This window comes from Rattus norvegicus, chromosome 15 (assembly GCF_036323735.1).
Source record: "Rattus norvegicus strain BN/NHsdMcwi chromosome 15, GRCr8, whole genome shotgun sequence".
NCBI lineage: Eukaryota > Metazoa > Chordata > Mammalia > Rodentia > Muridae > Rattus > Rattus norvegicus.
Genome location: NC_086033.1, coordinates 86,943,835 through 86,958,559, shown reverse-complemented (window position 1 = coordinate 86,958,559; position 14,725 = coordinate 86,943,835). Strand labels below are relative to the sequence as shown.

Below are 14,725 nucleotides of genomic sequence, written 5' to 3'. Positions count from 1 at the left end.
GAGCACCCACTTATCCACCGCACATTACATTTTAAGTTGTTATCATGTACATCCTACAGTAAACTGTGAAGACAGACATCATGATATTCTGTTCCATAGAATGTCCAGGCTAAAAATATCATGAAGACTCTTTAGAACCGAGTCTCTCCGTTTCCATTCAGTGCAGCTTGTTAATGACATCTGCCCGGTGTCGGTCTGCACAGACAATTTTTATGATGTCCTGTGTTCTCTCAACTCTCCTTACCTGAGCTTTCGACCTGCACAGCTCTCAGCATGGAGCACAGTGTGGTTTACTAACTTGTTTAAGGTTTTACACACTCTCTCTAGAATAAGAATATAAAATCCAAGATGAAGATACCTTTACTTCTAACCCGCAAAGGGAATTACAACTTTTAAAAATGTAAGTTAAATAGCCATGCTGAAAAATCAATTAAATCCTTTAATCTCTTCTGAATAAAAGATATCAACTGATATATATCATGTGATATATGCTAAATTAACTACACGTGTTCCCAGAAAGAACATGGTAGTAAAGAAAAACGTTTTTGGGGCTGGAGAGATGGCTCAGTGGTTAAGAGAACTGACTGCTCTTCCCGAGGTCCTGAGTTCAATTCCCAGCAACACATGATGGCTCACAACTATCTGTAATGGGATCTGATGCCCTCTTCTGGTGTGTCTGAAGACAGGAACAGTGCACTCATATAAATAAAAATAAATGAATCTTTAAAAAAAAGAAAAAAGAAAAAAGACTTCTGAGTCAGTCGGATGAAAAGCACCTTCACAGATTCCCAGCCAAATGCTTTCCAAGGCTGACGTCGCTGAGACCCAGGGTCTTCGTCTTTAAAGGGGGATTAACAGCATGTGACTGATAGATATAAAAGTCAATTCATGTAGATGAAATGCTTAGCACGGATGTCATCACTAAAGACGTGTTTGGTAACTACTCTTTCCTCGTTCATATCCATTTCCATGTACTTACAACTTCATTTTCAATAAACGTTACTCCTACAAGTCGTTTTAGCTCTGTAGAGAACTATGTACAAGAGAAAGTTAAAAGTTAACGAATATCTACAGACACCCCTTTAAAGCTTTGGTAAAACTATGATGCCTTCAGAGAAGGTCACATACAGAACAGTGGTAGCGTTTTGCTGTTTTGCCAACACAGAATTTTCCAATTCAACATCCAAAGGCTATTCAGGTCCCCAGTGACACTGTGTCCATTCACAACTGTGTCCTGAACAGAATACGTTCTAGTGGCCTTCTTGAGACCAAATCTTGTCACCCAATTGAAACCTCGTATTTCTTATCAAATTTTAGAGAAAGAGAAAACGTATCGTTATTGTTGTGGCTGCAGCATTCTTGTCCTCGGACATCACAGCAGGAATGAAACACGGGTGTGGGATTCTCACTTCTGGTGCTGCGTGCACATTCACGCGTGACCTGACATTGCCGAAATAGAGTCTTTATTTCCGAACATTCGAAAACAGCAGTGCACACAGTTACAAACAGTAAAGTCACAGACCATAAGAAAGCATCCATTAGTGCAAATGGGTTTTTGTAAAAGGTCTATCAAAAAGATTTATTTGCTTTAAAATGCGTTCGTTTCCAGAAGCATTGTTAATAAAACATTACAGTTTCGTCCTTTGTAATAAAGTATTGAAAATCAATTGTGGTTGAGTAGCAAACATTGCGGGTCTTAAGTGCAACGGGTCTGTGATGCCATCATAAATATGAAACTCATGTAAGACAATAAATTAACAATGAAAAAAGACAAGACCGCTTAACTCTGCCGTCTGGCTGTCTCCTTTGCGACGCTTTAGACTAAATTGTGCTCGTTCAACGTAAAGTTATGTCTCAAATCGTATGGTGTGGTTTTTTTTTTTTCTTTTTGCTGATATAATCCCTAGAGCTAAAAAAATAGTACCTTACCACAAAAATACTTTTATGGCACAAAATTTAAGTTGTTCCATAGTGGTTCACATAGGCATAAAAAGAAATAGGCACAAAAAAATAAAATTCCTGTAAACTATAAAAAAAAATTAAAATCCAAACCATGTTATAGAACCTAGTTGTAAATATGCAGTGTATTAAAATGCAGAACACGTAATGGAAAGGTGTTTAGAACACGTAGGTAAAATGAACAAAGGTACTTTAAAAACCCCATATGGCAAAGCATTATTGATACGCCTCAATCTCTCTCAAAAAGTATTCAGGTACAGAGCAGTTCTACAAAAACTTCCTAGATCTAAGGTAACAATACCGTGGCCATGGGTTTGGGGTTGCCACAGTATTTCAGGCAGAGAGTAAGTGCGATCGTTAGTCTCTGGTGATTGGTCCACTGAAAACGATGCCGTGCGCACGTGTTAGGGTGAAGGGGAGAGCATCCCAGCATCCACGGTTACCCAGCCAGCTAGGTAACACACCCTCATTTTCGATTCTTCCCATTCTACAAGGGTCCATAAAACTGCATCAGTAGCAACCGTCTCTCCAATTTCCATCCCTCAGTGTGCTGAGTGAAGATAGAGGCTTGGGGGGCTGCAGGAAACTGTTAAGGAGACGAAGAAGGCAAACGGGCTGTTAGTAATCCCGCCCCTGACATCACTCACTCTGGTCCCCTCCCTCTCCCATCAGGGCTGGTTCATCCCCTAATGACAAGCTGTTGTCACTGTCACAAGTGTGTATCAAGTTACATCCTTCGGGGTTCTCATAGTGTCTGCCCATCTGCCGGAGCGGAGGCCAGAGCACAGAGCCACATACGCATGCGCACAAGGTAATTTTCGCCCGGCCAAAAACAAATTTAAGATAGAAAGTAAAAGGTAAGATCCTCAATGGGGAAAATAGCTAAAAACATAAACCGACTTTATTGAACACATGCATAAATTCTTGGCATTTATTTAAATAAATGTTTCTACCATACTAACAAAGAACTGAAAAGTAATCTTGAAATATTTTCAGTATTTCAAAAATTAATTTCGAAAAAAACCCGAAAAACTTTTCTCAAGTTTGAAGAAAAAAGATCCTCTCATATTCTCTAGGGATACAAATCCAACCCTCCTCCTTCAAGAAATAGAGGGCCCCAATAATGGACACATATATGTCATGTAATTCTGTTCAGCCATGAGATGTCACATCTCTGCATTTAGCAAGGAAAATAAGCCAGGATTACCGCCACTACCTTTGTCTAAAATGTACCCTATACAGAACTTGGCATTTTTAGGCCAAGAAAAAAGCTTGCTTGGGCCATCTGGAACTTACAATACAAACTGGTTCCTGCTGAGTAAAACTAAGATGTTTTCAAACCTTGAGCGGAGGTGTGCAGACCTGAAGGAGGGAGGAAATTTGCTACACAAGTAACCTGGGGCAGGGTGGAGCGCGAGCTCCACAGATGGGCCAAGGAATCAGAGTGAAGGGAGAGAGAGCGGAATCTGACTGCGCAGAGACATCCACCATCTGACCGAGAAAGAGGGGCCCGGAGAGTGTCGTAAGGACAATGACCTGTGGTTAACCTGAGCCAGAGAAGAGTGAGGGTGAGCTGGAGAAATTTCCAAGCAGCGATACAGTCACAGGGATGAAGTTCTCACCTCCTGACAGGCTGTGCAATCTTGCTTCGAGGCAGGTTACTCCCATTTATTGCCAAGGAAGGTCGCGGAAGGGCGCTGCGGCCCATAATCCCGGAAGCCGCAGCTTTGTTTGGGGTAGGGATGCCGGTGTTGGAATATAACTGTGTGCCATTGGACAAAGGCATGCTGCTGCTGCTGCCCTGAACAGTCGGACTGACGTAGGCTGTGGCCTTCAGGGGCTGCCGGATGGGCACTGGGAAATGCCCCACGCTGTGGACTCTGTGCTGAATCTGTCCTGGTGACGGGACTGCCGGGGAAAAATAAAGTCAGTGTGAGGGACTTGCACTGCCTTCAATTAGAAGTGTTACATTCAGAGGCGCCTATGTTTCTGAAAGCAAGAGGTAAGTGATGTACGGGTGCTAAGCACCCTTCAGTGGGAGAGAATCCCCAACAGGGCTCTCCTATTCTGTCTGTCTGCAGTCCTATGCCTGAATACAGTTGATCTATGAACAGCATGAAGGTCAAAAATCAGATTATAATTCACGACTTCCCCAAACTTCAGTCAGTACCCTCCTTGACTCAAAGCCTTATCAATTAACGTTGTCATATTATACTTAAAATAATCAGGGTTTATGCGGTATCTTTGTGTTTATATTTCTCTGGCATATGAGTGGGGACATGGATGGTCTCTAAGTGCAAGCGTAAATTATAACAGATTTGTATATACGTATGGTATTAAATAATAAAAATAGCATACCAAGTATCTTTATTTTATGTATTAATTACATATTCTTTTCTCAACTTCCTTGAGATTTCTAAGTTGCAAGATTTACCTACAAGTTTTTTCAAAATAAAACTTTTCAAATCTCAAGAGAAACCAGTAGAGATATAAGCAGACCTGCTCAGATCATATCTGTGTTGCTCAAAGGCCACTGAATATTCAGAAGACGACTCTAAAATTTAAGAATCTCTGAATTGTTCTGAGGCAAATTATGTCCAAGACAAATTTGTTTTACCTTAAAAGATATTAGAATTTCTTTTAAGATCTATTTTCATTTACTTATTTTACTTACATATGTGTACATGTGTATGTGCATGCAGTGTGTGTGTGTGTGTGTGTGTGTGTGTGTGTGTGTGTGTGTGTGTGTGCATCAGATGGTTGCAAGCCACCTGATGTGGATGCTGGGAACTCAACTGGAGTCCTCTACCAGAGCAGCAAGTACTCTCAAATACTGAGTCATCTCTCCAGCCCCCACGGAATCTCTTGATGGTTTTTCTAACAATGGCCTAATGAAAACAAACCATGGGGATGATCTGACGGTTATAATTACAGACAGGAAGTCAGGAACAGTCTCTGTAGGCACAAACATATTCCTTAGGTAGCATGCACTGTGATATTGTCTCGGGGTTTATTTGAGAAGCTAATTAATCTACTTAAAGCCTTAGCGCTTAAACCGTCAGCAACCACTCAATTAAAAAGCACCACTCTGACCCTTGTAACAGCGACAAAATCTATAAAACGAAGGGAGTGATCTGAGTAAGAATCCTTAAAATTTTACCAATGCTGAACATTATTTTGTAGTCTGCAGTAGTAAACAGGCAGGAGCGTTTAGTTGGTACCCCTTTCCCTGAAGACAAAAACACTAACTTAACAGCAACTATGGCATGCTTTTGCCTTGGTGCCAAAGTTTTTTAGCTCACTGTTTTTAAATTAAAAGAAATCTGTTAATTAAAAGACAGTGCAGTCTGTGAATCTGGCTTAGCTTCTGGTTTAACTGGTGACTTTCTTTAGTGAACACGTCTGTGTATTCCCCATCTCAAGACCACCATGCTCCAGCCACCAGGGAGAACATCTCCCAAGAGAACAAGTTTCCTCTCTGTCACCACACACTGGCCATCCCTACACTGGAATCACAAGCCATGTCCTTTTTTTGTGTGGAGCTTCATTTTGCCCAATATTTTGTGTATGAGAGCCCTCCGTGCTGTGGTGTAACTGCAGTATTCCAGCATGAATGTCATAACTGATCTGTGACAATGGAAGACTGCACTGTTTCAGTTGCAATTTTAGGAACACTCTTTGACATGCTTTGTTGAGAATGTGAGCCTACTAGGTTGGGTACATAAAGAACCCCCTCAACTGTTAGGATAAGTGGATTCAGCAAAACCCCGTCATAGCAAATGAAAACACAAAGAACAAGTATATTCTAACAAGCACCTGTAACTATTACTCTTCACTGTCACATTTGACCAGACTAGAATCACCAGAGAAACACAGATCCTGGTCAAGGAAGGTTTTCCAGGAGAAGTTTAGTTGAGGAGGAAAGACCTATCCTGCATGTGGGTAGCACCGTGCTGTGGGCTGGGCTCTAGACTGCATAGAAAGAGAAGAGTCCACTGAGCCCCTATGCAGATGTAACGTGACCAGCCACCTGCTCTAAGCCTTCCTGGCATGACAGACTGCAGTGAAGGATTGCAGTCTCAGGTCGTGAGCCTTCCTCAATGGCTTTTGTTGGCTGTTTTATTATAGAAAGAAGAAAATTAATATATCATAAAACTAGCAGAAGCTAAATTTGAAAAAAAACACTATAAAAATACTTTGAAATAAGCTTAATTCTAGAGATATAAAACCTCTCAACAAGAGACTATAAAACACTGCTGAGACACATTAACTAAGACTCAAATCAACAACAACCTACCACATACAGTATAGGACAGTAAGACCTGCTGCTGATCCACCCAAAAGCGACCTGCAGACTCGATGCAAACCCAATTAATTTGAAATACAATGGTGAAGTTTCCGGGAAGAGACCAACTGATGAACCAATATATGTAAGGGACACACATTAGTAAGAAATCATTAGCAGGAGAAACTAGCAAAAACAGACATCATTTGAGTTTTATAAGTAAGAAGTTAAAATAAAAATCAGAATGACTATAATGCCTGAATTACATGACTAAAATCCCAAGGTCCAGTCTGACGACACAGTCCTTGGTCAATGCAGTTTTCTCCCTGGTCTCTGCAGAATCCTAAGCCCTAAACTGGATTTATGACCATCTGAGTCACTGTTCGAATGCTATGAGGAGACACCACGGTCAGAGCACTGTTATAAGAAAAAGCATTTAACTGCTGGCTTGCTTAGTTTCAGAGGCTTAGTCTATTATCATCATGACAGAAGCATGATGACATACAGGCAGGCGCTGGAGCTAAGAACCGCATTCATAAGCTCAGAGAGAGTGGAAGAGATGTGTCTGGCGTGGGCTTTTGAAACCTCAAGGCCCACCCACGGAGATGCACTTTCTCTAATAAGGCCCACCCTCCAGTGACGCACTTCCCCTAAGAAGCCCCCTCAGTGACGCACTTCCCCTAAGAAGGCCCACCCCCAGTGATGCACTTCTTCTAAGAAGGCCCACCCCCAGTGACGCACTTCCCCTAACAAGGCCCAACCCCAGTGATGTACTTCCTCTAACAAGGCCATACCTTCTACTCCTTCTAATCCTATTGAACAGTCCTGCTCCCCGGTGACCAAGCATCCAAATGATTGAGCTGACAGGGGCCATTCTCATCCAAACCACCAGAGTGACTGACCTAATGCGCAGTCACACCTCTTGTTTGTTGCTCTGCTCTTTCCTGTGAGTGACTTTCTTACTTTCTTCAATTCTTTACATATACTAAACAGAATCCCACTATAGAGAATCCACCCCATCACTTCTCAGCCTTTAGGCTAAGATCAAGTGTGAATAATCTACCCATCCATCCTTTGCTTGGTTAAACATGAACCCAGAGATATTTATACAGCACTATCAATTATAATCTATTATTATTAATTATTATTATTATTATTATTATTATTATTATATTTACTCTGTGGTTCGAATGGTCTGAGCTCTGGCCACAGGCCATTTCCTATTTCCTTCCAACATGTCCACATCAGTGTTTTAGTATTTCAAAGCTAGAAATTCTAAATCATCCTGTTTTGTGTTGTATTAATCTTTATGGCACTTGAAAATGCTGTTGTCTACACTGAGTTCCAACCAACAAATTCCTAATGGGTCCCACATTGGCTAAAGTCAAAACATTTTTTCTATCACTCCACATTTACACTGCTGACCTTCATTAACTCAGACCTAGAATTTATATTTTTCCTCAGCTAAATGTCTTCATGATATAATTAGCCTGCTGTCTAAGAATAAATGACACCAGGAAACTATCTAACAGGCACGTATTCATTCATTATTTCATCCTTATTTTGCTCACCCATTCACAATGCGTTCATTGCGCTCAAGCAACATGTCAGGTACCGGGAACAGAAAAGCGAATGAATGAAGGTTCAGGTCCAGAAGAGCTCCTAACCCGGTAAAACACATTAACAGTGAACCGTGACACAGGGTGAGCACTCTGTACCCAAAATGCTGGGAAACAAACGGGTCTTGGATTAAGATCCGGGATGTCTTCAAACTTGAGAAATTATCAACCTACTTATCATCTATCATCTAGCTAGCTAGCTATCTTCTATCTACCCATCTATATCTTAGTATCTATCTACCTATATTTATCTTGTCCTATCTATATTTACCTTTTACTGTCTACCTTCTATCATCTATCTATCTACCTATCTATATCTTGTATATATTTATCTCGTTCTATCTATCTATCTTGTACTATATTTATCTTGTACTGTCTATCTACCTACTATCATCTATCTACCTATCTATCTACCCATCTATATCTTGTGTATATTTATCTTGTTCTATTTATCTATCTATCTATCTATCTATAACTATATTTACCTTGTACTGTCTACCTACCTACTATCATCTATCTATCTACCTATCTATATCTTGTATATATTTATCTCGTTCTATCTATCTATCTTGTACTATATTTATCTTGTACTGTCTATCTACCTACTATCATCTATCTATCTACCTATCTATCTACCCATCTATATCTTGTATATATTTATCTTGTTCTATCTATCTATCTATCTATCTATCTATCTATCTATCTATCTATCTTGTACTGTCTATCTACCTACCTGCCTGCCTACCTTATCAATCACGTGCGTGTTTTGACTGAATGTATGTCTATGTATACCTAGTGTCTTGAGTCCAAAGAGGGGATCACATCCTCTAGAACTACAGCTGCAGAGGGTTGTGACTTACAGTGTGGCTGCTAGGAATCAAACCGGGGTCCTCTGAAAGAACAGCCAGTTAATCGCTTAGCCATCTCTTGGGCACCTCATGTTCAAGAACATTTACACACACATAGACATATCTCCTGTGTTAGTGGTTTGACCATAAAATGTCACCTACGGGCAGGCTCCTGTATTAAAGCCTTAGCTCCTGGCTGGTGGCCTTTTTCTGAGAGGTACTGGAAACAGTGGAAGATGGGGCCCATCTGGATGAAGCAGGTCATTGGTCATATCCCAGAAAGACATACCTTGTCCCTAAGCCCTTCCTGTTTCCATTTGGGCCACCAGGCAGTCAATACCCCCCTCCTCTACCTGTTCCCACATGATGATATTTGCTGTGCCTCAGACCCAGGACAATCTAGTCAGTCATGGCCTGACACATCCATCACTGAACCAAAATGAACTTTATTTCCCTTCAGATGGCTTCTCTTCATTATGTGTCACAGTGATCGAACACCTAACAAAATACTGAAAGCTGGATGGCTGCTCTGACCCTATGACATTGTGTTTCCCAAGCCTCTGCTATTGGTTTGCAAGGAGGAATTCGTGAATTTGGAAGGTGTTTAGAGAAGGGCAAACAAAACAAAACAACAACAAAAACTTGGCATGTAATGACTCTCACAGTAGCTCAGAAGACCAAAGCTCCAGTTAGACATGACAGCGACAAAGACTGTACTCTTGGTACAGATGGGAACGAGGACTCTTCTGAGACTCAGACCTGTGTAGCCACAGTTCATGAGAACTAAGCTAGAGGACTCTGAAGTCGCTCACATGTTCTGGTTCTGCAGGTATGACAGAGCGACAGGTGCACAGGGCCTCCACCTAAGCACTCCAAGGGCAGTGAAGGAGACAGATTGGCAGCATGGGGAGATCCAGGAGCCTTGCGCTAAGACTTCAGGAATTTCAGATCTGATAAACATGGGGCATTTGCCAAGGAAAAGCTGCAGGGAATGAGAGGGGCTGGCACAGGGAGAGGCCGTATGGTCTGCAGGCGGCAGAACCATAGGTGTAGGGCTAACCAAGAGCCTTTGCACTCGTGCATCACGTGTCAGAATGTGTAACCCCGTGGCCTAACTCTGTCTCTGGAGTTGCTAATTTTGCTGGGATTGGGCTTTGCCTTTCTATCCCCTCTTCTTTCCTCCCTGCTGTGATGGAAATGTTCACTCAGCATCGTTTTACCCTGGAAGCATGTAAGGCTTTCTTGATTTCATAGTTTACTGCCGAGACACAGCTTAGGGCTCAGGGGAACCTTGTGGGTGTTTTGAGCACTTTGGGAAGTATCAAGACCTTGTGAATTCTTGGAGATAGATTAAATATCTTTGGGATCATCAGATGAACAAGAGCTAGGCAGAGGCAAAATGATTTTCATTATGAAAGGTCACCCACAGGTACGGGTATTGAAGCCTTGGTCACTATTCTGAAGGGGGCAGACATTTAAGGACCCAAGGCTGGAGGAGCAGAGCATGTGATCGATCTCTGAAGGAGTTGTCTGATATGCTTTGTCCCTGGCCCCCTCCCTGTTTATCTCCTGTGGCCTTGCCACTGCGTGTCCAGCCTACTCCTCCACACGTTCCAGGAGGTTCCCCTATCTCAGGCCCAAAGCAATAGCACCAGCCTTGGGTCAAAAAGCTCCTCTGAAAATAGGAAGGAGACTCGTCTTTCTGCTTTCTAAGTTCTCCCTTAGGAACAGCAAGAGAGGTTCCCACACACTGTGGTTCAACGAAAGCCCAAATACAAAGTCCACTTACGTGTGCATAACTCAATGGTTAACTCATAGAACACTGTAAATACTTTTAATATGAAAGCAAGTTTCACAGAATAGTGAAACATAAGTGTATTTCCCACTGTTAAGTATCACACAGCCTTCGAGTTTCAGATCGGGAAGAGTTTCTTTATTTTTGATTTCTAGGTTGCAGAAGCTCAACCTGTACACTCAGTAGCATGTGCTAGGGTCACCAGGAAAGCAATAAGACTTTCCAAAAGATGAAATATTTGGGTTCGGCTGTGAAGAGAAACAGAAGAAATAAAGAGAAGAGGACGGCAGCCCACGGGAGCACAGGGTTGGAGTCAAAGTAGTTGAAAAGAGAAACTGCAGCAGGAGACAGACCTGGTTTGTCTCTGCACTTGGGACCTGGCCTCCATTGACTAAATTGTTACTTTACCCATTTGAAACTGTTTCTCATCAACAAAATGATAATAGAAACAATGTCACAGAGTTGTTGGTGGACCGCATAAGACAATGCCCACAAACCAGCTAGAACAGCTCCTTATTCAGAATAAATGCAGTCATTTTGTTGTTAGGAACCAGGACATAAAGAAATAAAAGACAACCGCATGTTGGGAAATAAACTGGGATCCAAACCTAGGCTCGAGGAAGGAGAATTTAAAAACTACTAACTAGAGATGCAAGCTCTTAGCCAGCATTCTGCATTTCTGTGGAGCTCTTACGGTATGTGAATATCGGCCTAGGGTCTTTTAAGACTCAACCCCAGCAGACCTCACACGCAGGGATGGGATGAGTAGCCAGAACTACTGTGTCCCTACAGGAGATATGGGTACAAGTGAATGAAGGATAGAAAACTACCTTATACACACTAACATACATCTTCATCTTAAAAATGACCAAACTGGCGTGCCTCTCTTGAATGAAAATGGCAGACTCCCAAAAGGAAAGGAAAGGCTTGGTATGGGAAACGGTATGCATCTGGGCACGCTGATTACTCAGTGTGTGTGTCTGCTATCCTTGAGTTAAAGGCCCCCTATAATTTATAAGTTGTAGCAGTTGGAAACACGGACACTGGAAGAAATACTGCTCGATCATAGTGAAAACTAAGTTACAAGACTACATTACAAGACAGTGAACGTCTCCTCTAGTGTACGGAGGGGAGAAAGAAATGTTGGAAAAATAAGCCCCTTCCCCCTGGGGTTCCGACTAACTAGAATGTCTAGAGCCTTTGCTCTGTCATACTTACTGCAGGACGGTACCCGAGAAACCCCACTTCCAGCTCCGTGCAAGCTTGAGTCAAAACTCTGACTGCTCCTCACTGTCACGGGAGAGCTGAGGTTGCTACTGACTGCAGTGGTGCTTGGCATCCGGGCCAGATTAGGCATACTTCTTCGTAGTTTATCTACAAGAAGAAAGGGTTTCCCTAAATTAAAAACCACAAATAAACTGCATAAAATAAAGAAACATTTACTTTCGAAGTAAATAAACAAAAATGCCATTTTGATCAATGACACAGAAAAAAAACAGCACGTCCATTACAAACAGACTAAGGGAGAACCAATCTCTTAGATGGGCAATGTGCACTCTAGAATATTCTAACTGATGATACATTGTTGAAAAAGACACATATTCTATAAAATAGAAAAAAGCCATCTGGCTTTTTCCTTACTGCTCAGTAAATGAATTAACACTCCCATCAAATACGGTTAGAAAATAACCCTGCAGCTCTTTAGAAATAAAATCACTAAAAAAATAAGAAACTCAAAACCAAAACTTACTTTGGTAACAGGTCAAAATGGAATAAATAAAATTCCAATTCGAACTGTATTAGGATAGCTGCCAGTCACTATCATTAACTTCTTCAAAGCACTAACCCTCCTCATATGCAAGCTTGTTTGCTCATTCAAAAAAGATCAAAAGACCGAATGACCTGATTATTTTTGTTTCTCTCCTGCTAGGTGCTCCTTCTGCCACCAGGAGGCAGCAGAGAGTTACAAACAGCTCAGCTTTGAAAGCAAGGAGAATCAGTTCAAGGTAATTAGTTCTTTCTAGCATGACCCTCTCCTCCTTTATCACACAGGTCATAACACTCAGAAAACAAAGCTTACGTCTGAACTGGAGCAAGCACCAAACTGGACTTCGTTTCTTTTCCCTTTAAGTGTACACCATGTAGGGCCACGCCCTTGCCCAGATTCGCTCCCCACTGAACTCTAGATTCCAAATCTAGTCAGTTCTAATATTCCTTCCAGCATCATAGTTCACAGCTCATTTATGACACCCAGTCCACTAAACCCACTTAGCTGGTTTCCACAAACCCTGCCACACTCTTCAAAAACACAGGGACACATCCGGAAGCCCTAGTTCTGCTCTGTCGGTTCCCAGCCTTCTCACCTCCACCCCAAAGCCCCAACTCTGAACGTGGGTCAGATTAAGCTACAGGCTACAGGCTCAACAACACACACCACTAGGCGTGTCTCCTGATGCCCCATTCCTGCCATTCACCCGTTCCCAATGACACGGGATACTCCCTTAACTGGATGCAGCGGTTCCCCATTGAACACATCTCTTCATTCCATGGGAGGAATGAACAGAGAAATACCTATGGTGTATATGTTAAAGGCCAAACACTCTGTATGTTGGGGATGCCCTAGTGTGTGAGACTACCACAGTTTCCAATTCTCTTGAGTTCATATCTTCAGTTCCAACATCCTAGAGGGAAAACTAAGATAAATTCAGTTTCCCCAAAATGAAAAAAATTAAATATTAAATAACATTTTCAAACACAGGGCTGAATTTTTGGGAGATCGCAAACACGGTAATGTCTAAATTTGTTTTTCTTGTTTTTAATGTGTTTTTTTTTTGCTCGAATCTGTTAATAATTATCTTTATTTATACCCCAATACACCAGAGTGTGGATCTGGGCATACAGTCTGACGGTCATAATTTTTTGCAAGCTAAGTCAGAAGCCAGAGATGTATTTGACTCCTCGTGATACAAATCAACCCAGATCCCTCTATCTTCTCTCTTACACACGGCGTCCCCTTCATTGCTCCTGTTCTTGAACTGTACCTCTGTCCAACAGCCTTTTGCTCTCTGGTGTAGTCTAGGGAATACAGAACACCAAACGAGTACAACGGGCATAGTACAGTAAGAAATGTTAGAGCGTGCAATGATGGAAGGCCAGTGTATCTACACCTTGTAGACTCTTGCTGATCCGTTATGAGCATGTACAACTTCTCCTTTAGAGAGGAGCAATTCTATACACGCACTGGCTGCCACTCCCATTTTCCCCGTCAGTGATGCCCCTGCCACAGATTCCTCTATTTCTATTTTCTCCATTACAGTTCTTTCCCCTTGCTCTCAGGGGATTCCTTCCAAAACCTCAAAGGTCTAAAACCATACAGAGTACCAGAACGTACATACGCTGTTTCTCTTGAACATTTAAACCTATGATAAGGGATTAGTAAAAGTTTACAAGCAAGTCAATAATAAAAGCTATTTAAAATCGATTGTTTATATCTTAGGGTTTCTATTGCTGTGATGAAACGCCATGGCCAAAAGCAAGCTGTGGAGGGAAAGGGTTGATTTTTGGCTCATACTTTCATATCACTATTCATCATGGAAGGAAGCCAGGACAAGAACTCAGACAGAGCAGGAACTTGGAGGCAGGAGCTGATGCAGAAGTCACAGAGGGATGCATGCATCTTACTGGCTTGTTCCCCATGGCTTGCTCAGCCTGCTTTCTTATAGAACCACACAGAACATGCCTAAGGATGGTATGACCCACAATGGGCTGGGCCCTCCCACATCCATCGCCTGCTTGTAGCCCAATCTATCAAGGCTCCCTCTGCACCAGTTACACTACCTTGTATCAAGTTGACACAAAACTGGCAGCATGGTTGATTTCTAATATTTTCCATTTCATATCCTTTGACTTGAGAAAATGGGTAACAAAGCCAGAAAACAGACCATCAGATGAAGGAAAGACTATCTCCTCGAGGCTCCCCTGGACTCCTAATACTGGAGAGTAAGCCCAGCTTCACCAATGATCCAAGCCCTAAGCCAATGTGCTCACTGCATTCCTACCCCCACTTGAGGCTGACTTTCAATAGTACATCTCCCAATACTAAAGTCCACAGCCCCTTACAGCAGGCAATGTAATATACTCCACAGTGTGTGTGCGTGTGTGTGTGTGCGTGTGTGTGTGTGCGCGCGCGTGTGTGTGTGCGTGTGTGTGTGTGCCTGTG

At 42.1% G+C, this 14,725-nt stretch overlaps 1 protein-coding gene across 4 annotated transcripts in view; it reads right to left on the bottom strand.

Moving 5' to 3' along the window:
* Positions 1-1,446: 1,446 nt before the first annotated feature.
* The window catches only part of Slain1 (SLAIN motif family, member 1), a 59,638-nt gene continuing 46,359 nt past the window's right edge, over positions 1,447-14,725 (bottom strand). For all 4 annotated transcript variants that reach the window (NM_001393854.1, NM_001393855.1, XM_039093535.2 and 1 more), the window contains 3 exons: positions 11,725-11,880; positions 3,582-3,867; positions 1,447-2,545 (listed from right to left, as the gene is read on the bottom strand). In NM_001393854.1, coding sequence (NP_001380783.1) covers positions 2,470-2,545; positions 3,582-3,867; positions 11,725-11,880 — 518 coding nt within the window. In that variant the 3' untranslated portion in view covers positions 1,447-2,469. The remainder of the gene's footprint in view (positions 2,546-3,581; positions 3,868-11,724; positions 11,881-14,725) is intronic.